Consider the following 21,559-nt stretch of genomic DNA (forward strand, 5'->3'; position numbering starts at 1 on the left):
GTGGGCTACACGATGCTGGAGGAACTAGATTCCAGTGAAAACCCAAGATTCCTTTGCTCCTGGACGCTCCGACGTGTTGTGATATCTGCCAGGTGCGCAGTAACTAGTATTTTCATCGCTATAGCGAGGACGACGCCGATCGGCAAACTCTCGCTCACAGCCATCACCAGCCTCTCAAAACCATCACTTGGCATCCCCCAGAGGTATAGGAGAAAGCCAAAACAGCTCTCAACAAACAAAAGCTAAGGACGATGGAAAGAGAGCATGTCAAAAAGAAGACGAACAGTATGAAGTTCAAATGGGTTTGAACACTCGTACCACCAACTATACCACTTTCAATAAATCGTGACGCCATTTTGTTTTAACACGCATACGGTCCATTAAAACTGGAAACGGGGAAAACTGTGTTATTTACCGGCAACTACTTTTTCTTTGTGCTGCGAATGAGTTCTATACTTTACTGAACAGTCAAAGAGCCTGCCTGATTGACCCTTTTTGGCCTTGGATAGTTACCTTGGCTTTGGTGGGGAGATGGGGGTGACCAATCTTGGCTTGTGCTAATCTAACGACGTTACGTTCAATCACAAGATTACAAGCAGCCAATGTTTGCACCAGTCTCGGCAGTGCGGTCCAGTCAGGTAAGCTATAACTAAAAGTATAAGGCGAGTCGTCAGCTCCGCACCACGGCGTGACACTCATCCAAACTGGACGAAGGCATTATGCGGTGCTTACGTGACATAGAACCACCCTACGACTGTCATCATCATCATGAATGATTACAGACTCATGTAGCGACTTACGTTTTACGAACATGTAACAGTATTATTTTGTTGTCTTCATGGTCTTGGTCGGCTCTACCGACGTCAATGCACACCGGTAACCCTGTACTATTACTGACGGTGAGTGTAACCAACAAGTTAGTTACTGACAACCACAGCTCAGGTAGGTCCACATACAGTAATACTAAGAGTCCCCTCTTGGTATCACCAAGACCTGCCAACAAGACTTGGCAAGTAATCTGGTAATACTGCATAAGGAATGTCAATTTCGTCAAAAAAATGTTTCTAAAACAACTGGTCATTCTGTGATTTTCAATTTTGGAACAAAAGAAGAAGAAAGTGGTTGTATGAGTAGGTGATGGTGGACGTCATTCGAGGCTTCAAGGGGCTTGTGAAGCGACTGAATCTCGAAAGATCGCACGCGATGTCCTGTTGGGGGGCTTCCAGCGGAGCCCACCACTGAACTAGCAGTTGCTTCTCGGCTGGACGCAAAGCGTGCCCGCTTGAGTGCTCGTGAGCTACTCAGGCTCGCCCAAACGCGTATCCCCATCCAGAGTTCGTTTGGCCCTGCTCCGAATGAGCTATGCCCTTGCGGATCAACGAGGCTCAGCTGCAAGCGCTGGCGCTCAAGGCCAAAGCCTCGCCAGCACGCTGCGGCTGGGTCAAGAAGAAACCTGGGCACGAAGGCGTCGGCTCTACGAAATGGCAGAAGCGCTGGCTAGTTCTCTACCAGAATATCCTATACTATTTCGAGACGGACTTGTCGCAGCGTCCGCAGGGCGTTATCTTGGTGGAATTGTGCGATTGCCGGCGACTACACTCGTACAATCGACCCAGCGACGCCCCGCCGGTGAGTAGAGTGAGAAAGAGAGAGAAGCACTGCGTTGAGTGCGATCGTGGGTGAGAGAGCGCTCGTGTTTTCTTTTACGTATCGGACATGCAGTCGTGAATTGGTTTCCGCACAACATCCGATGGGGTGTCTCATTCTTCAATTTCGGTTGAAAAGGGCCTATGGCGAAGCTGGTGACCAGACCTCGAAGGTTTGGTGATCAGCTGCTCCAAAAAATACTTCTATACTTCGTTCTGCGAGAGACCGAAGTGTGGCGAAGCGTCTTCCCTGGAGGCGCGTGCTTTGAGGATATGAATGAAATGAGAGAGGGTACCGACATCTTGAGGTTCCTTTCGGATTTGGTCGTGGTGTCCAGGGGACGGAGAGGGACGACGAGCGTCGTGTAGCGTCGCTTGTGCTGCGTGTAGAATGTTGTGTATCAGCACCAGCTGTGGTTGCGACGGTGGCACGTCTCGAGTTTGAATGAACGAAGTAAGAGGGTAAGTGGAGTGGCTAGAGCAGAGGGAAATACGTAGCATAGAGCAGCGGACTGTCTGTGACAATGCAGGTTTGATGAAGCGGACACTGGTGCGTATTCACTAAGTCGTATCACTATCAGGACTTGTGGGAACCAGTAAAATTATAATGGGAGCTACACACACGCGTTGGTTGTGCTTGCTAGCGCCACTCTCACTTGTACAGGCAGTGCATTCCTATTAATTTTAGTCTCTTGGATGGGTTACTCAAATCTTCACACCAAAATAAAAAGAAATGCCCTGAGTTATCATTTTGACACTGGTGGCGAATTGAAGTCCTGCCTCCTGAATGGAACCCAGCCGCAGGGGATGTTTGCTGTGCCTGCTGCTGTACTGCTTGTGATTGTGGAGCCGTGTGCAGTCACTCACACTCACTGTTACCATACCATACTCATGAGGTTGGGTTTCACTTACCAGCTTTGTATAAGGTGCACCGGAGGGTGTACCCAGTGTGCTGACAGTCCTCGACACCATGGCGGAGGGTGTACCCAGTGTGCTGACAGTGCTCAACACCACGGCGGAGGCAGAGCGTAATACAGAACAGAACAACAAGGACAATCAAGGCTTGTTTGCTGCGACTTGAAGTTTCATGCTCTCGCAATCATCATGGTCATCACCAGTTCAGATACTTTGTATGGAGATTACACCGTCAGTTGCGATGCGATAGTTATGTTAGTAAGTTGCGATCAACAGAATACGCTGAAGCGAAGCCGACATTAAGCGGCCGTATTGTACTTGAGGGAGGGACCCCTCCCCCCCCCCCCCACCCCCCCCCCCCCCCCCCCGCAAAGAGACGGTGTGTGTGGAGGTTACATCATCAATTCAGATGCTTGCCATATAGTGGCAAAGCAGTGGGCGTAGCGATGTGCTAGCGATGGCTTGCTGCTCCCCTCCTCTTTTTCCCGCTCGATATTTTGAGACCATAAGGGGATCCGCTACACTGGGTGCCCATAAGCGCATCTGCTGCTTGGCCACCATGACATCATTCGCACAATCTCCGTAGGCCTGGAAAACTGTATTCCGCTTTCTCACCCACTCAGAGAGATGCTGAACGTCTCTTTTACGGGCAAAGCCGAGCACAATTATGACCATAATTATAACATTGAATAGTCTATCCCAACACAAATTTAACCTCTACAGGGATTATGCAGGTGAAGTCATGTGGAATTCCAGAACCGCGTGTGGGCTCTAAGCATACAGCGGAACATCTTACGGGTGCTACGTACCTGCATTTGTATAATGAGTGAGTTGCTAGTGGATCGCTAGCACGCTGTGCGGCGTTTTTGCCAGAGCATCTCACCTGATAATGCAATCGCATAACCCCTATCGGGTAGAGGGAACCCCCGTAAGGGGTTATGCAAAAGATGTGATCATGTAGGCTATAATACTAGCATATGACGTGTAAGGTCAGGGAGCAAGCACTTACTTTGCACTGTAAAAGCAGAGATTTTCGGTGGTGTTTTATTTTCGGTAACTTCGGTGCCGACAATTTTTACCAAAAATAAAACACATCAAAAATGTTGGTACTACCGGTACTGTAGACTAGTACACTTACCTGGAAAACGGGTTTTACCAAAAAATTCCCACCACCGAAGCGTCGATTTTGGAGAATACCGAAAATATTACGCCACCGAAAATGTCTGCTGATTACGCAAAGCATACCCTCTGTATGCAGCATTGGACAGCACGACAACACAAAAATACTTGTAAAAAATAGCTAACAGCATGGAAAATCCAGAATAACAGATTTCACGGATCAGGTCATTGTTGCCGCAGGTAGACACACTCCGGCGGGAGTGCCTGCACAAGAGCGAGGCGGTTTGCCATCCGTAACTGTGCTTTGACTGCCATAGCGCTGATGTACAATTCCTTGCGCTCGTGATCTCTGCGAGGGATGATGACGTTAATGAGCCAAGTGGGTGAGGAAGACTGATGTCATCAATATTCCGACATGAGTTGGATTGCGAGATCGTCGAGTAACTATTGCACACCCTTGGTTGTGTACTCTTGGCACATGCATACACAGTTGCGTTCACAATGGTATCTCTGATGACAGAGGACCGCAGCACCAGTAGTGCATGGTGATCAGACCAGGAGCACAGTGCTGTGCGGCAATGATGCATGGTCTGCTTATTCCGGCATGAGGTCTGAGATCTTGGCTGTGTGTGTGTGTGTGTGTGTGTGTGTGTGTGTGTGTGTGTGTGTGTGTGTGTGTGTGTGTGTGTGTCTCTCTACGTGTATGTGTGCGTGCATGCTTGTACATGCATGTGTGTGTGTGTGTACATACATGTGTGTGCGTATGCACATGTTATATGTGTGTGTGTGTGTGTGTAGGAGACACACCTGTTTGTGGTGGGAATCCAAGGAGTGGCACAGCGTCAGTATCACTTTGCCACCGCCATGGCCAATGAATGTGAACAGTGGGTCATGTCTATACAGGAAGCGAGGTGAGTACAGCTGTAGCAATCTACAGAGCGGTTGTCCATGCCAGTTGTGAGCACAGTTAAACCTGCTCTTAACGACCGTTTTTCCATGCGCCGACAGTTCTACACAGACACTGTGGGACCTGGTTCTAAAGGCCACCTGGCTTTAACGAGCGCTTTTGCTTGCATCGTGGGGTGGTCGCTTAATTAAACAAGGTTTTACTGTAGTCACACTAGTGAAGTTGGGTGGGAGTAATACAAGTGACTGAGTTGTGCTTTAGCAACCACTCATGCGACCAGCCTATCATGGTCTCGGATACCAGGCTGACGATCGCATAGTCAGCACAATTGGTACTGAAGAAAGTGATTGTTGAGGTTCAGCGATTGCTAGGGGGTGAGGTGGGGTGGGGTGGGGGTGGAGGAGTGTTACACAAGGAAGATTGTTGGCAAACGGGTGTTTGACGGAATAGGAGATCCGTACCTGGTACACACTTCTGTGCAACAGAATCCGGTGCCCAGGGGTTTTGTACAGGGGTTACCTGGTGCAGACTGGGCAGCGAAGAGAATGGACGGAAACGAGGGCATAGTGGTTTAGGGTAAAACCTCGCCTTTAAGTTATCTTGCACAAAAAGGGACAGTGAGGCTGGGACCAATCAGTTGCGCTATATGAAAATGGTGTCTCCTTTTCTTGGTGTGTGCGTGCGTATGTGTGTGTATGTGTGAGTGCATACACGTATGTGTGTGTGTGTGTGTGTGTATGTGTGTTTATGCATGTCCGCGTGGGCATATGTGTGTACGTGTGCACACATGCATACGTGTGCGTACACCGCACAGTACTGAGAATCAGCTACGTCAGCTTGACATGCTGAAGGAGCAGTGTGACCGCTTGAGCAGCCAGCTGGAGGCCAAGACGTCGGAGGTCGTCAGACTCGCCAAAGACTGTGCTGACCAGGAGGACGAACTGATCCACATACGTTCACAGGTATAGTAGCACGTCAAGTAGTACAGTCAACTTCGCTTATAACGACACTCGGCGGGGCATCAATAAAAGGTGTCCTTATTCGCGAAGTGTCGTTATACCCCAAGTCTCATGATATGTATTACAGCTGGATGGGACTTTGCTCTGGACATGAAAATTCTGTCGTTATTCGCGAATTATCCTTATATCCGCAGTCGTTATTAGGCCTCATTTACACGACAACGATTGAAAAACGTTTTTGCTGTTTACACGAAAACGATAATCGTGTACACTGCAACACGTTTTTCGGCGCGCAATGGTCAATGGTCACGTGCAATAAGTTGACCTGGCGCAAGCTGGCGGCGGCATGTTTTTGAGTACAAGGCTCGTACTAGTAAAACGTTTTTGCCGTTTACACGAGAACGAAACGGAACGAAAACGATTGAAAAACACTTTGAAGGCCGTTTTTCGTTTGAAACGTTTTAAAACATTTTCCAGCGTTGTCGTGTAAACGCTCTTATCAAAATCTGTGGAAGCGTGTTCTTTTGAAAATGTTTTTGACAAAAACATTTTCAGTCGTTGTCGTGTAAACGAGGCCTTAGCGAAGTTGACTGTATTCATCTTTTGAATATTGTAAGTCAACAAATATTCGGCACATAATTATTTTCGGCTATTTTCGACCTGGTCATGTTTGGCCGGAAATTTTTTTTTGTTGTTGCAAGGTTCAGTGTGCCAGTGTGTACAGGCGGCAGCAGCAGAACAGGCTGAACATTTGATGCGGCCGAAATGGGTTTTAGCCCTGGCAGGCCGAAAGTTGAATGGGCCGAAAATGTGTCGACTTACAGTAGCGGTATTCCTACGAACTATGTTGTCTTATTACAAGGTGCCCTATGGTATTCTGGCACAGCTGCAAAAAATCGGCACGAGACCAGGGCGGCCATTTTTTCCGAGTTTTCGGAAACGCTCTGATTTCCACTGGCTTCTACTGGTACACCGAGTGGTCGAAATATTGTCAAAGGGCGAACGTGCAGAACTCTTTGGCAACGACGGACATTTGACTTCCTTGACAGACCAAGTCAGAATGTGGGAATGGGGAGGGGGGACTGGTATTGGCCTCAAGCAAGCAATATGTATGGGTGAAATGTCTGGGACAGCACATTGTGTAACAGGGGGTTTAGCTCAGTGGTAGAGCGCTCGCTTTGCATGCGAGAGGCCATGGGTTCGAACCCCATATCCTCCACTTTTTTTGGGAAAATATTTTCCCCGTACAGTACTACTGTATGATTTGTAAGTGTGACGAGTCTAAAGTTTAACGATTTGCAAAAGAATCCCACTGGGCGGGCGTAACGTTTAATGACCCTGCCATCACACAACTGTCTTCTGTTTCTCTAGTACGGAGGAGAGAAGGAATAACATAAATGAAACGTTTCTTGAGGTAGCGATGGATTTTTTTTCTCGTGAAAACGTTAGGCTTTGTGCCCCGTTAGAGATTCAACTCTTACAGTATCTAAACCTCGTATCTCTTTTATCCATGCTGTACTACAGCTGAAGCTCTTGTCTTGTACAGCAAAGCGGGATTCACAGAAACTTTTTGGCGATGCGATGGGCGATGCGATGCGATGGGCGATGCGACGCGATCTGCGACGGAGGGTGCGATGCGAACTTGCGAAATACCGTTCACAGAAAAAACGATGCGACAATGCCTTGCTGATTTGGCGTGAAGTTCAATGCAGGTGGGTATGTCACCATGGTATTCGCGCGGTTTGGTACAACTTGTCAACATTTACAGGCAACAAAATCGTACGCCACATTGCTTGTCGCATCGCGAAAGTTTAGCCGATCTCAACTGCTGCAATGGTCCTGTTGCGGCGATTTGGGGATTTTCGGTTTCACGGCACTTGGCTGTTTAACGGCCCAGAGACATAGTGGAGATCGGTACTTTATCACCGAAATACTAAAATGTGACAATCGCCATGCTGGCTGTTTTCACCCACGATGTGTGTGCGCGCACGCGCGTGTGTGTGTGTGGGGGGGGGGGGGGGGCATGCGCACAAGAGTGTACGTGTTGTTAGTTTGACAGCATGAAACAAGGTGGAGGACACTGTGTTCGGAAACAGTGACCTTACTACAACCATCCACGTTTGGCAGAGCCCCGGTCGGGGAGTGTACGTGAATATGTGCGTGTGTCGGTGTGCAATAACGATCGATAAAATGCTTTTCACATAGCTCAGATCTTGTGAAAGGGGGTTTAGCTCAGTGGTAGAGCGCTCGCTTTGCATGCGAGAGGCCATGGGTTCGAACCCCATATCCTCCACTTTTTTTTGTAGTGTGTTCTGGCCCTTCGCCAAGCTCGTCCGTACAACTTGCCCAGATATCTCTGTGTCAGTACATACATAGACCAGCTTGTACAACTCCAGGAGAATCGTCCTACAGCGATTTTTTGTTTTCGTTTAGGTCCTAGTGACTCACTCACCTCTGCTGCATCTCACACCGAGTTCACGTGGTCACTTTGACCGTATCACCATGGTGATTTCCGTTGCGTATGGCTGCTTGTTGTACAAAAAGGCGAAAGGCGCACACAAATTTCCTGTTCTCGCCCTGGTGATACGATGATTTGCACGGAACTTGCTTTATGACGGGTTTCCTATGATTCATGATGACCTACTGTTGTGGATAGAAATCCATTGGACTGACTTGGCCGGCACCCTTAGGGATTGCACGCGCTGTAGTTCATGTACACAGTGCACAACTGAATCAGCAGTGTCCAGCACACGTTATGCTGTGTTCACAACTGGCGCGTGTACGCGTGAAACCACGCGTTTGTGCGTATTTCTGCTGGCTTTTGAGACGCCATGCGTATGGACACGTGCCAAAATGGAAATTCCAACATGTTGCAATTTTCAGCGCATATCAGGCACGTACCAGCATACATGCCAGTCACTTCGACTGGCGGGGTCAAAAAATTAGTACTCGAAGGGCCCTACATACGGGTCGAATTGCTGCTTTTTGTGAAAGCCTGAGCGCGCGTTTGGGCACGCACGAACCGCAAGCGTACCGAGTCCACGCGCCAGTTGTGAACACAGCTTTAAGAGTCATAATATCATAATATTATTATGAGCATGTACCGTATGCGTACTCGCGGTGAGCAAGAACAGATTCCAATGACCAACGATTTCCTATAACGGCAACACCAGCAGTAAAATGTACTGAAATCCATGTAGCACCACCAACCTACTAGCAAACCTCACGCATCATGTCACCCAGTCATGAAGTAACTATTATACTGCGAACAGCGCAAAAGAACGTAAACCTGCACAGTACAACCTGTGTTTGCCGGACCCTGTACGAAGCGGAATCCTGTATTGACCGCACAAATCGTCATGCACCAAAGTGCTGTGGATCGAACGTGTGTACCTGGATCCGGCGGAATCCTGTCATATCAGGACAATTTCCGCGGCTGTACCAAAGGCAGGTTTTCCAGTGCTGTGTTGACTTGGTGGACTGCATTTCTTTTTCTCTCTCTCTGTACCCGGTTGCAGATACGAGCTGACTCTGTGCATTTCTCACCGAGGCGAGACGTGGCCCGGCGGAAAACGCTGGAATTCTCCTATCCACTGCCGCTCATTATCAAGGTAAGAGCTGAAATACAAAACACGCTAAATGCATTTCATTGCTTTTTTTATAGATATTGGCCGAAAAGGATTCATTTTATCTGTGGTTTTGGATCTAAATCCATATTTGGGTTCCAGTTTTGAAATGATTCTATTTTAGAGAGTGAAATTTCACCTGGTGTTGCTCCTAGACTTTTTGATTACATTTGAGCTGAAATCTGATTTTCTCAAATTTGGCACTTTGAATTTTGCATCTCAACTTTTCTTATTTTGTGACTGCTTGATCCTGCTATGGAGATTCACAGTGTGCACATCAGTGTGTGGTGACGAGGTGGCCGAGTGGTTAAGGCGATGGACTGCTAATCCATTGGGCTCTGCCCGCGTGGGTTCGAATCCCATCTTCGTCGTGAGCATATCTTTTTTTGGAGGTGCCCGCAACGGTTTCGCTTGCTTTCCTTCATGCCAAGAAGAGCTTTTATTTTTACTTCACGTTCTGCAAAGAAGTACAGTATATATTTTAAAGGAAAACACTTTCTCGCTGGTGTTTACAAGAAAATAAAGCGATATGCTTTATTGCATGTTACACTAGTTTGCTTCGTTTCAGTCGCATATGATCATGCCGTTCCCGCAGAGAATCGGAGTAACCAAGCTCTCTGTGCCCTGACTCGTCACCCATTTTCTGTGTCTATTCGCGTACAGCTGCAGAAGCGGTGGAGGCTGAACCGCCGGGCGATGAAGTTTGTCCGGGTTGTCGACCAGTATGTCTCGTCACAGCATGCTGAGGTGGGACGAGAGAGGAATAGAGTAAGTGATACGCGACGTGTTGGTACAGGGGCACTGGCTGGGTCGCCATGACCACCTCGGTTTTCTAAGTATCGCCCCAAACCTGGCCATTTTTCGCGTTGATTTCCGAAAACCATTAGACTAACCTGGCTTGGGTCTCTATGAATCTCTTCACCTTGTGGTAGGTTTACCAGACATTACAGCTATCATTGCATCCTGTGTTTGCCATCAATAGGTATCGCTAGGTGTAGTGCTATTGCAGTCTGTCAGTCTTCATGGATCCTAGTAAAGTAGCTCCTGATATAACGAACACCATTGTGCGGGAGAATTAGTTCTTTATAGCAGAAATGCACTCACAATGCAGGTTAAAACTGGGATATATACAACTGTTCGCTATATCACGAAATTCGCTATAATTATGCGAGTTTGTTATAAGTGGAGTCGAAGGCGCGTAAACCTCGGATACTCACTGAAGCATGAAACTCAGAGCAGCGACAAACTAGCCTCGATTGCCCTTGTTGTTCTGTGTTTTACGCCCTGCCTCCGCGGTGTTGAGCACTGTCAGCACGCTGGGTGCATCCTCCGGAAAGTGGAGACGACTGTATTTTAAAGGGGAAGTTAAGGCAAAAATCAAAATTTCACCAGTTGTAGTTTTCGGGGTGCTGAGTCGAATGGTCTTGGTCCGAGAAAGCTGAGACGCTCCCTTCCTACTTGAATCCCAATCGAACTCGCGCACTTCCACCGAAACTGGGTGACTGCGCCCTACGAGATGGGGATTTGTATGCAAAATGTCACTAAAAGCGCCATTTCGTTCTTATAAAAGCACGGATGACCGCGATTGGCCCATATGTTGTAGTCTTTTGGACGCTGAGTCGACTGGTTTTGGTCCGAAAAGGCTGCGATGCAGCGTTCCTCCTTTATTCCCAATCGAACATGGTTGAACAAGCGGTCACGTGCTCCTGGGTGCCCAAATCACCTGGTCACCACGCCAGCAGGCGACAAATTTCACACCAAGGTTCAACTCGAGTGACAGGAGTGCACCCAAAAAAGGTCAAACAGGCTAGTAAGTTGTACCCTGCAGGCACGGTGACCAGGTGACTGGTGTACGCAGGAGCACGTGACCACTTGTTCAACCATGTTCGATTGGGAATAAAGGAGGAACGCTACATCGCAGCCTTTTCGGACCAAAACCAGTCGACTCAGCGTCCAAAGGACTACAACATATGGGCCAATCGCGGTCATCCGTGCTTTTATAAGAACGAAATGGCGTTTTTAGTGACATTTTGCATACAAATCCCCATCTCGTAGGGCGCAGTCACCCAGTTTCGGTGGAAGTGCGCGAGTTCGATTGGGATTCAAGTAGGAAGGGAGCGTCTCAGCTTCCTCGGACCAAAACCATTCGACTCAGCACCCCGAAGACTACAACTGGTGAAATTTTAATTTTTGCCTTAACTTCCCCTTTAAAAGCAGTGTCTCTAATCTCGCATTCCCTGTGATTCCCCAGCTGGTGTGGAAGCTGATAGCCAATGAGGAGGAGTACGTAGAACAGCTGAACATGATCGTTGACCTGTTTCTGAGACCCATGAGAATGGCGGCTGAGAGTACCAACCCCAAGGTGAAGCTGGAGAAAGTCATGACGATATTCTCCAACATGTAAGTTTCAATGGCTTGAATTCTCTCTGCTGATAAGACGGCTGCACTACTATAGCTCGGTCAGAGCATCGCTGCACTATATTGAAAGTCCCTGTTTGAGTGCAGGTGGAAAAAAATTCCTTCAGACTTCTTCTCTCTCAAACACCCTCAAACGATTAAAAGTATTTTGGGATATCATTTTGTTATCATGGCCAGTGAACCTGTTTGCCTGACAATAATTTTCCTGCACAAATGTGCAGTGAAGTAGGTATATTGCCATGACAACATGTTCATCTTGGTATGTGTATGTCTCCTGTACTTGCTCCATCATTGCACAGCGAACAAATAGCCGTCGTGCATGAACTGTTTCTGTCCGGCCTTCATCAGCAAGTGAAGAAGTGGCCAGCCATGAGATTCGGTAAGGCTCCATGTACTCATTCTGTAGTTGTTACTTGCTGATGAATGTGCATTGTGCGTGCATGCGGCCTAAAACGACCCTGATGTCATACATTGCAGAAGCAGTGCACTCTTCAATCACTCGAAGTCTCTAGTGATAGCTAGGGTCGGACAGATTACTCTAGCAGGGTTCTAGAAGAGTTCTGAAACAAGTCATAATTATTGGTAGTCATTGCTGTACATGCAGGGCACCTGGCTGCTAACTATCGCTCTGTTCTGTTTCTGACTGTGTGTGTTCTACGTACAGGCTGGCTTCTCGACGTGACGTTTCCCATGTTCTCTCTCTACCATGAGTACACGCGCAACAGTGCACTCTCCACTGCGGTAAGCTACATGGCTTCATCCCCCACCTCGCACCCCATGTGTTCTATGATCACGCACACTCCAAGGCCATCACAGCCGGGGCGGCTGGGGAGGCTGCGGCCGCCCCACTTTTTCGGCCTTTTTTTCGGAGCACACTGGAACAAAGCGCGATGATCGCAGCTCAGCGCAAACGTAGCAAATAATGAAAAATCATTGTCCCCGATCGTGGCTTGTTGCGGAATCAAAAAGTCTTTCATTGTAGTTACGCTGTATTGGCACCAAATGCCCGGAAATGCTGGCAATTGGCTTCATTTTTTCATTTTTTTTTTCCCGGAGGGCCCCAGGCCCCCTTCCATGGCCGCCCCACCTCCAAAGTCGGTGCGACGGGCCTGCACTCACGGCTAGTCCTAGCAAGAGCCATTTGTGCATGGCATGTCATTCTTGCATCATTCTTATGACTGTGTCAACTGGTATACCACGTTATGGGGCACATGACCGACTTCTTTGCAACTTGCGTTGTGGCTTACCGCTCCTCACACAAATCCATCATACACCCCATAGGCCATGATATGTGTCACATGACTGGGAATAACCTCTGTAGAGTACTCATCCTTCGTTCTATCCAACGCCATGCTGATTGCCTTTGGCTCCCTCAGCGAAACATGAACATCATGTGTGGAATTGCTGAGGCATAGAATTGGCAACATTTGGACGAAGAATGGAAGTGATGTTTGGTTTCTTGTGTGTGTGTGTGTGTGTGTGTGTGTGTGCACGCACGTACGCGTGTGTGTTTGTATACGCATGTGCGTGTGCATGAATGCGCGCATGTTTGGGGTGTTTGGTCGCTACCCCATGACAGATGGTGCGCGAGGTCTTCAAAGCCGACCCGCAGGGCCGCCATCCGGACATCGTAGCGGTCCTGCTCAGTTTCTCCAATCTGAGCACTGTTGAGCATCTCAATGAACTCTTGGCTAAACCAACACAGCAGGTAGGGCAATGGTCACAGAGGAGAATGGAAGTTTGAATGCCTTATGTTAGTACCTATACTTGGGATACTGCGGAAAGACAGTGTGTATGGTGAGATGAATACATGCCGTTTTGGTGTACGTACTGGCTGGTAAACTTAATGGGACTCACCTGTCTTTTAGAAGGTAACTATTTGTATGTGTTGTGTCTTTCATGGATACCTGCCTGGTTGTGTGCATGTGTACGTGTGTGTGTCTGTGTGCTCGCGCGCACGCGTGCGTTCGTGCTTGTATGCATGTGTGTTTGTGTGTACTGTGTATGTGTGTCGTGGGGATAGGGTGAAGGGGGGGGGGGGGGGGGGGGAGGTGGTCATTTCAATCAAAGATGTACCCTACGGCACTGGTTAGCTTTGCGAATCGATTCACAGTTGGACCCGTTGCGGTCTTTGTTGGACTAGAGTGCATAATCGATCTTCAGCCCTTCCGTGTGTATTGTAGAGCATCTTGCAGTGAACACGTCACATCAGTCAAGCCCCCCCCCCCCCCCCCCCCACACACACACACAACCAGATCATGAAGATTTTGAATTCAAAGCATGGCAGTTACCATTCTGAAGTGACTCCTGTGGGAATTTGAACACGAAAAGTGATAAGAAGGTGCTACTTGGCCAAAATGATGATGCTTCCCTCAAAGTTAAAAAAAGATATGTGACCTCTGTCTTCATCTAAGTTGTTCATACATTGTCTAAGTTGGAATGCATTTATATTCAGGACATCTCCTCAAACAGGGCTGATGTGTCCAGCTGCTGTTTAGGTGATGTGTAATTCGTGAAAGGTTGCACTTTTCTTATGTGTATTGATATCTACAGCTGAGCCACTACACCAAGCAGATACAGGCACTGCTGCAGGTGACGCCGAGTTACCATGTCGATCGGGCACACCTCGAGCAGGCACTGGCCACACTCGATGAAGTCAAGACGGTAAGTGAATCGGTCGGGTAGAGCATTTTACACTCACATTGGGCGCTCATATTGTGCGTATTTGTGCGCTCGTAATGTGCACTGTGCGCTCGTAATGTGCACTGTGCACTCGTCATGCGCTCACGCATTGTGTACTTGCATTGTGTAGTCGCATTGTGTAGTCGCATTGTCGATCGTATCGTGCTCTCGTATTGTGCAATCGCATTCTACACTCGCACTGTGTACTCGCACTGTGCGCTCGTATTGTACACTCGCACTATGTACTCACACTATGCACTCGCAATGTGCACTCGCACTATATACTCGCATTGAGCACTCTTCAGGCAATGGGCTTCTGTGATATTCCAATCATTGTACATGTATGGTGAACATCATTGCATCTCTGTTTCAGACTATTGACGGGGAGCCTAGCCTACGAGAGCGCATGATCAAGACGCTGAAGGTTGAAAGCACCATACAGCGTGGCTGCATTGAGCTGCTCAGCCCCAAACAAGTCATGATCAGAAACGGTATGTAGTGTGAACTGAATTCGTGAACTGACGATGTTGCATCACTGTGGATCATTTTCTTACATGTCGGTACGCGTGCGTGCATGCTAGCATGTGGAATCCTGATGAACAATATAATGTAGTAAGAAATAGCAGGGTGTGGGAAGGTATTTTTGGGTGGCATGGTCAGCCACCTGAAGTACAATATTCCTCGTGGGGCTGAGGTGGCTCCTCTGGAAATAATCCATCTTGAGACCGCAGATCAGTTATTTTTATTGATTCCCGGGATGCCTGGGATGAAGAGTGATACGGTCAATGCCGTAGCGACCGCAGCATGTCCGACGCCCCTGAACCGGGACGCACAAGCCACACGTTGCAGCTGACCAATTACACCAGATGTTGAGCAGTCACTCCTGCAGAACTTAGCACCTGTGCTGACAAAGAGTACATGAACAGCCACCGTATGATACAATGCTTGATCACAGCTGTTGTGGAACAGATGCGTCTTCCTTCTGCCGCAAAGGATGCATTTTTCAATATAGACGAACACCGTTGGAAGAAGTTCGCGTCGCCTTTCCTTGGGCTCAAATCGTCCATATTGGTTTTCCTGATTTGTTGCTTTCACATTTCTCCCTGCTGACCCATGCACACACATACACACACACACACACGCGCACACACACACACACACACACACACACACACACACACACACACAGGTCTGCTCACTCATCAGCGTATGTTCACCACGTCAGGATCAATGGCTCGCAAGGACAAGAAACTGCGGGAGCGCCACTGTTACCTATTCTCACAACACTTGATAGTCTGTCGACGCATCACCAATGAAACTCTCGAACTTGTCAAGGTAAGGAATGATAAGATCAGGAACACCATTAGATATTCACTGGTTTGAGGGAGCGATGCAAACGGGAAAGTCTGAAGAAAAGATTGACTGTCACCACCAGGACTCAAACTGTTAAACCTAGCTTTGCCAGTCCTTAGTTATCAACTTCCATTGCTAATTGGTGGTCCTTGTCCTCGAATTCACTGTTTGCATCCGACCCAACTGGACTGAATATTCTGCACAATCTCAAGGATCAAGGCGCAGACACTGCTTTTAAAGCAATGGGAGGTGCGTAGATCAGACTCACCACAAAATGGAAAGGCCCCAAGTCCAAGTCTCTGCATCCACGTTCCCCTCATGCTAGGCCATGTGTGTCCCTGAATTAGAGGCACTGCAAGTGGAGTATGATGTAGCGCAGTGCAGTTTTCGTGTGTGTGTGTGGGGGGGGGGGGGGGGGGGGGGGTGGTGCGTATGTGTGCGCTCGTACTTTCATGTGTGTATGTGGGGGGGGGGGGAGTGCGCGCGCGTGTGTGTGTGTGCGTGTGTGTGTGTCTGTCTGTCCTTTCGCTATCATTGCCTTCGGCAATGTGCAAGCTCAAGGTTCAAGGTATGTCTGTCTGTGCTCGTACTTGTGTGTGTGTTTGTGTGTTTGTGTGTGTGTGTGTTTGTGTGTTTGTGTGTGTGTGTGTGTGTGTGTGTGTGTGTGTGTGTTTGTACGTATGTGTGTGTGTGTGTGTGTGTGTGTGTGTGTTTGTACGTATGTGTGTGTGTGTGTGTGTGTGTGCACACGCATATGCTGTGTCCGCAGGACGTCGGTGTACTGCCCCTCAAGGGTTGCATTTTCAAAGAAAATATGCGGGATGACGAGCTGGAGCGTAAGTGAAGAGATGTATTCCGAGACGTGATGTGTTACAGTCAGACCTCGCTTATCCGGTCCTCTTTTATCCGGATCCCTCACCATCCGGAAGAAAATCGTTGGCTACCAATTTGCAGCACATGCCATGCGTACATACAGTACGTGCGTTCCATTATCCGGTTCCCTCGCCTATCCGGATATTTTTGTGGAAAACGGATGTGTGCGGTTGTGCGAGGTCTGGCTGTCCTTCCAGATGTGAATAAAAGTGATCTCTAGACACAGATCCTGACTTTCAAGAAGTGTTACTGGCGTACATCAATGAGACATAACATACAACATGTAATTGCCAATGTATTGGAAAAAAAATTGTCTAGCTCTATCACGTTGGTATCGTACTATGTCGATTTTGCAGTGTGTAGGCAATAGCACTGGAAGTATAGCGGTTCTTGCCTTCTTGTGTGTGTGTGTGTGTGTGTGTGTGTGTGCTTGTTTGTTTGTTTGTTTATTTGTGTGATGTGTGTGTGTTTGGGTGTTATGTGCGTGCACGTGCATGTGCATGCGTGTATGGTGTGTAATGTATGCCTATTACCACAGAGGAGTATGGCTTGCATGCCAATCTGGCCTTCAGCCTGGTCTGCTCAACACCGCATGGCAATGTGTCCTGCACATTCTGCTGTGGCTCTCCTAAAGACAAGGCGAGCTGGGCCAGCGACATACGTGATGTAAGATATTTGGCCATAATTATCGTGCTATCCTGTGCCATTATTGTATTTAAGTGTACATATCGTGGTGTTTAAGGTACACATTGGTGTGTCATTTCTGGAAGAGACAACTCAGTCCCGACCACGGAACACATTGCTGGAAGATTTAACCTAACCAATGCCTCAGAAACAATCACCGACGACGGAAGCTAAACCATCGTGAACTGGCCCATTACAAAGCTCTGTGCCTAAAACAAAGTGCTTCCTACGCAGTTCCTGACCTACTTCCAGTCACATTCTACGTAAAAAGGATCAGATCCCAAATAGCAGAGGGGGGGATGCCATACTTTGGGCCTCAAATTGCCGGTTCAATGGCAGCTAAACCCTACTGGAAAGTCGACTACCCCATTCTAAGTTCAGCTTTTTAGGCCATAACAGTTCGTCTGATGACTGGTAAAAAAGTCATTATGTGTTCACCATGCTCTACTCACAGTGCGTCAGTAACCTGCAGATCGAAGAGACTGCCACACTCCATGAGCATACCGACGACTTTGGCAAGCAGATGGACGCAGTGCTCTTGTCACCCGAACACTCTATGGACTTCAACTTCTCAAGATCTGGGTGAGAAAATACATTTTTTTCCAGCGGGGATTCTTGGGCATGATAATATCTTGTAAGGCTCATCTTCTGAGAAAGAATACATCGGGTACAGTCTACTTGGCTGATAACGACTGCGGATATAACGACAATTCGCGAATAACGACAGCATGTCCATGCGCAGAGCAAAGTCCCTTCCAACTGTAATACATATAATGAGACTTCAGGTATAACGACACTTCGCGAATAAGGGCACTTTTTGATGCCCCGCCGAGTGTCGTTATAAGCGTAGTTGACTGTACACCGGTCTGGCAAAAGAAGCATTCGCTGTGTGAGTATGCGTATGCATTCTGAGAGTTACGTCAAAACAACTGTGTGACTACATATGCCACGTGTAGTGTCCCTTGAAGCCATGATGCATTTTCTGTTACGGGCATGTGCCCATGCTTGTAAAATACTCCCGCAGCAAGTGAAACAACAAAGTCCTGTCGTTACTCAGAGTTTCGCTGTACAGTAAAACCTGTAACTAAAGACCACCGTGACTAGCGACCAGCCTGGTACAAAAGACCACTTCGCCAGGCACGGACGGTCTCACATTCATTATAATGGTTGTGCGGTGCAAACCTCTAACTAAGGACCACCTGCCACTAAAGACCGCTTTCTCTGGCCCCAAGGGGTGGTTGTTAGTCACAGGTTTTTACTGTATACGCACTACAGTCAGACCTCGCTTATCCAGTCCTCTTTTATCCGGATCCCTCGCCATCCGGAAGAAAATCGTTGGTTACCCACTTACAGCATATGTAATGCTTACAGCATATGTAATGCATACAGCATTTTTTTTACGAGAAACCACGAACCTCGAGAACAGAATACTGCATGATAGGGGTGGTTGTGTGTTCGATTATCCGGTTCCCTCGCCTATCCGGATATTTTTTTGTGGAAAACGGATGTGTGCGGTTAAGCGATGTCTGACTGTATTACGCAGCCAGATGATCAAGACACCTGTCCACGTTTGTGCGTGAAGAGCTGAGATGCAAAACCCGAAGAGCGCCAAATTTGAGAAAATGAGATTTTGCGAAGGGTCAGCAAGTCGAATTTTCGGTTCGATTACGCGCATGTCAAAACGAAAATCAAGTCGAAAATTCGAATGAAAGAGAGGTTCAGCATGCAGCTCTGTATGTTCAGCTCGGTCTAATCAAACGGTCTAGCTAGGGGCACCGGTAGGCAACATTTCATATTCAAAATTTCACTAGAACCGTTTCGAAAAATAAAATCCAAATATGGATTTAGATACAAGCAACACATGAAATTAATCCTTTTGGCCACTGACTGAAAAGGGCTGAAATGGATGTTGCGGGTTTTGCATTCTAAACTGTGTGCATACTTTCGCTTCCCCTGCAGACCTGAGAGCATCAGAAGTTTTCAGCTGTATCGAAGCAGCAGCCAGACTGAGTTGAAACGAGTAAGAACAAGTTCTTTATTGTAATTGTTGTTGTAGCTACATAGGTAGTGTTTGAATGAGTGAGTGAGTGAGTGAGTGAGTGCGTGTATGTGTGTGGGGGGGGGGGGGGGGTGCGCGTGGTGCTGGGGGGGGGGGGGGGGGTTGAGTGAGATGGCTCCTGCATCGTAGGTTGCAAGTTCAGTGAGCTGCTCTATAATCATAGGCTTGAGCAGAGGTGTGTGGATTCTAGATGGGTTCCAAATACTATCTACCCTCTCGTGTTAGTGGATTGTCGTGTGTGTTCTATTGTGTGTGTTTGTTTTCAGATCCAGACCGAGAGCGTGCAGTCCCTGTGTCAACGGCTGGTGCATCCCAAAGGCTTAGTGAAGGAGTACCTTCACATCTTCCTGGCCACTATGTCTGCTTTCATTTCACACACCGACTTCCTCGACTTCCTCATCAACACGTTTCAACAGGTAGGCTTTAATATATTTTTACAAACTTCCACACTACACCCATTATGATGAACCAATGGTACTAATGCCGATGCTAGCAGCTGAGAAGAAGTAGCGACGAGCCGGCCATTGTCGAATCCAATACACCACACCAGCACATTGCGCTCTTGGCCGATCCAAACTCTGCACTCACATCACCATCACCACAGCGAGGACAATTCCGGTATATAGATTGATATTGACAATGACCCTCCAGACAGCTGTTTCGCTCCTCCTGAGCCAAGAACGCAATGTGGTGGTGTGGTGTATTGGATTCAATGCTAGCAGCTGGTTGGCCTTTGGGTTTTAGAAGTTAGATTCCGAAATTTTGTGTCCATATTATCGGTTACCTGAAAGTGTTTGAATGATTTAAACTCTCGGTTTGAGCGGATTGTCTCTGGAGACGAACCAGTGAAGGGGAGGGTGTGGGCGCAACGCCCTAATCTGGTTAATGCAATCAGACTGTGTGACCAACAATTGTGTCCCGGAGTAGTTTACCTGTAAGACAGTGCAAATGAGATACTCGGAGAACAATGGGTCGTATGCATCAATGTCCCGCCATTAGGTTTTGCGGGGCAAGTCCACTACAACCGTACACACTGTGATACCAGCTCTGCATAAAAGATCATGAACTTTGTGAGGTCATACTCATATTTATGTACTATAACGGGTTGTACCTGGCAAGTGTGGGGTAACTTGCCCCGCAAAAAAAGTGTCGGCCATCTTAGATGCGTACCTCCCATTGGAAAACCGGAAATGTACGTGTACGTGTACATGTATGTATGGGGACAAAAGAAGAAGGGGATGAATGCATTACATCATATTATTATCATGATTAATACCTCAAGTAGAAAAGAGGACCAAAGAGCTACAAGTTACCCTATAATATCCGCTAACACCACCAGTTACTTTACAATCAGCTGACGTGATAACATTGCAATACACAAAAAATATTAAAAAATAAATAAAAACACTGTCAGACGGTACTAACGTTCTACACCTAACTGGCAATCAGCTCTAGCACAGCCTGGATGCGCACTCCAACAGCCTGCTGATTGCAAAGTAACTGGTGGTGTTAGTGGATAGTATAGTTGTAGCTCTTTGGTCATTGGCTCCCGGCCCGAGTCTAATACCTCAAATGATAAGCATAGTAGCTGGATGTCTGCCACTTGATCAGGTGATGTCTTTTGAAGTTGCAAAAGATAAAACGTGTATGTAAGGGCTTTCCTTCTTGTTGTGATCATGCGTTGACAGATTCACCGTCATGCCCGCCACCATCATCCTTCGCCAGTCGGCTCTCTCAAGAGAGATGTCGGCAAGACGGTCGTTGACAGCCCACTGCTGACTCCGAAGAAGGAGGTCGTTTCCCCGCTGAGCGCTATCGACAGGGAGAGAGGTGAGACTCACATCGCTGATATCATGTGCATTGGACTCCAGTGATGGCAACTGAAATCCAACCTCTGCAATGCTGTAGAGCTGATAACCCCGGTTGGATTTCATCTGGCATAATGGGTATGTACGCATACGGTACCTATACAGCGATGGCAGCTGAAATCCAATCCCTGTAATACTGTAGAGCTGATGTCCTGGGTTGGATTTCATCTGCCATATGGGTATGTACACGCACAGTATCCATACAGTGGTACTAGGCAAAATCCAACCATGGCAATATTGTGCAGCTGATATCTTGGTGAAAAAGGAGAAGGATTATGTCAGGCACATGTACAAGCACCCACACACCGTGATACCAGGTGATGTCCAAACCCTGACATCGTGTGGAGCTGATGTCCCATGGTTGGATTTCGCCAGACGCATTAGCACGTACACACAGAGAGGTAAAATCCAACCCCTTCAATCTTGTAAAGCTGATGTCCAGTGTTGAAA

General features: G+C 47.8%; 1 protein-coding gene and 3 non-coding genes across 6 annotated transcripts in view; all 4 read left to right on the forward strand.

Annotated features, from left to right (window-relative positions):
• Positions 1-1,095: 1,095 nt before the first annotated feature.
• LOC135819730 (ras-specific guanine nucleotide-releasing factor 2-like) overlaps positions 1,096-21,559 on the forward strand; it is a 44,038-nt gene continuing 23,574 nt past the window's right edge. The window contains exons 1-18 of one of the 3 annotated variants that reach the window (XM_065332983.1): positions 1,096-1,629; positions 4,479-4,591; positions 5,402-5,549; positions 9,065-9,157; positions 9,836-9,940; positions 11,424-11,572; positions 11,890-11,969; positions 12,255-12,331; positions 13,170-13,298; positions 14,144-14,254; positions 14,646-14,763; positions 15,462-15,607; positions 16,395-16,461; positions 17,037-17,164; positions 17,637-17,764; positions 19,142-19,202; positions 19,508-19,657; positions 20,930-21,071. In XM_065332983.1, coding sequence (XP_065189055.1) covers positions 1,363-1,629; positions 4,479-4,591; positions 5,402-5,549; positions 9,065-9,157; positions 9,836-9,940; positions 11,424-11,572; positions 11,890-11,969; positions 12,255-12,331; positions 13,170-13,298; positions 14,144-14,254; positions 14,646-14,763; positions 15,462-15,607; positions 16,395-16,461; positions 17,037-17,164; positions 17,637-17,764; positions 19,142-19,202; positions 19,508-19,657; positions 20,930-21,071 — 2,212 coding nt within the window. In that variant the 5' untranslated portion in view covers positions 1,096-1,362. Of the gene's footprint in view, positions 1,630-1,649; positions 2,109-2,189; positions 2,820-4,478; positions 4,592-5,401; positions 5,550-9,064; positions 9,158-9,835; positions 9,941-11,423; positions 11,573-11,889; positions 11,970-12,254; positions 12,332-13,169; positions 13,299-14,143; positions 14,255-14,645; positions 14,764-15,461; positions 15,608-16,394; positions 16,462-17,036; positions 17,165-17,636; positions 17,765-19,141; positions 19,203-19,507; positions 19,658-20,929; positions 21,072-21,559 lie in introns of those variants that run through there. The other 2 variants (XM_065332985.1, XM_065332984.1) reach the window with 2 other exon arrangements.
• Trnaa-ugc (transfer RNA alanine (anticodon UGC)) lies at positions 6,694-6,765 on the forward strand. The gene has a single exon. It is a non-coding gene; the product is annotated as a tRNA-Ala (tRNA).
• Trnaa-ugc (transfer RNA alanine (anticodon UGC)) lies at positions 7,768-7,839 on the forward strand. The gene has a single exon. It is a non-coding gene; the product is annotated as a tRNA-Ala (tRNA).
• Trnas-gcu (transfer RNA serine (anticodon GCU)) lies at positions 9,462-9,543 on the forward strand. The gene has a single exon. It is a non-coding gene; the product is annotated as a tRNA-Ser (tRNA).

The sequence above is a fragment of the Sycon ciliatum genome, chromosome 6, assembly GCF_964019385.1.
Source record: "Sycon ciliatum chromosome 6, ocSycCili1.1, whole genome shotgun sequence".
Classification (NCBI taxonomy): domain Eukaryota; kingdom Metazoa; phylum Porifera; class Calcarea; order Leucosolenida; family Sycettidae; genus Sycon; species Sycon ciliatum.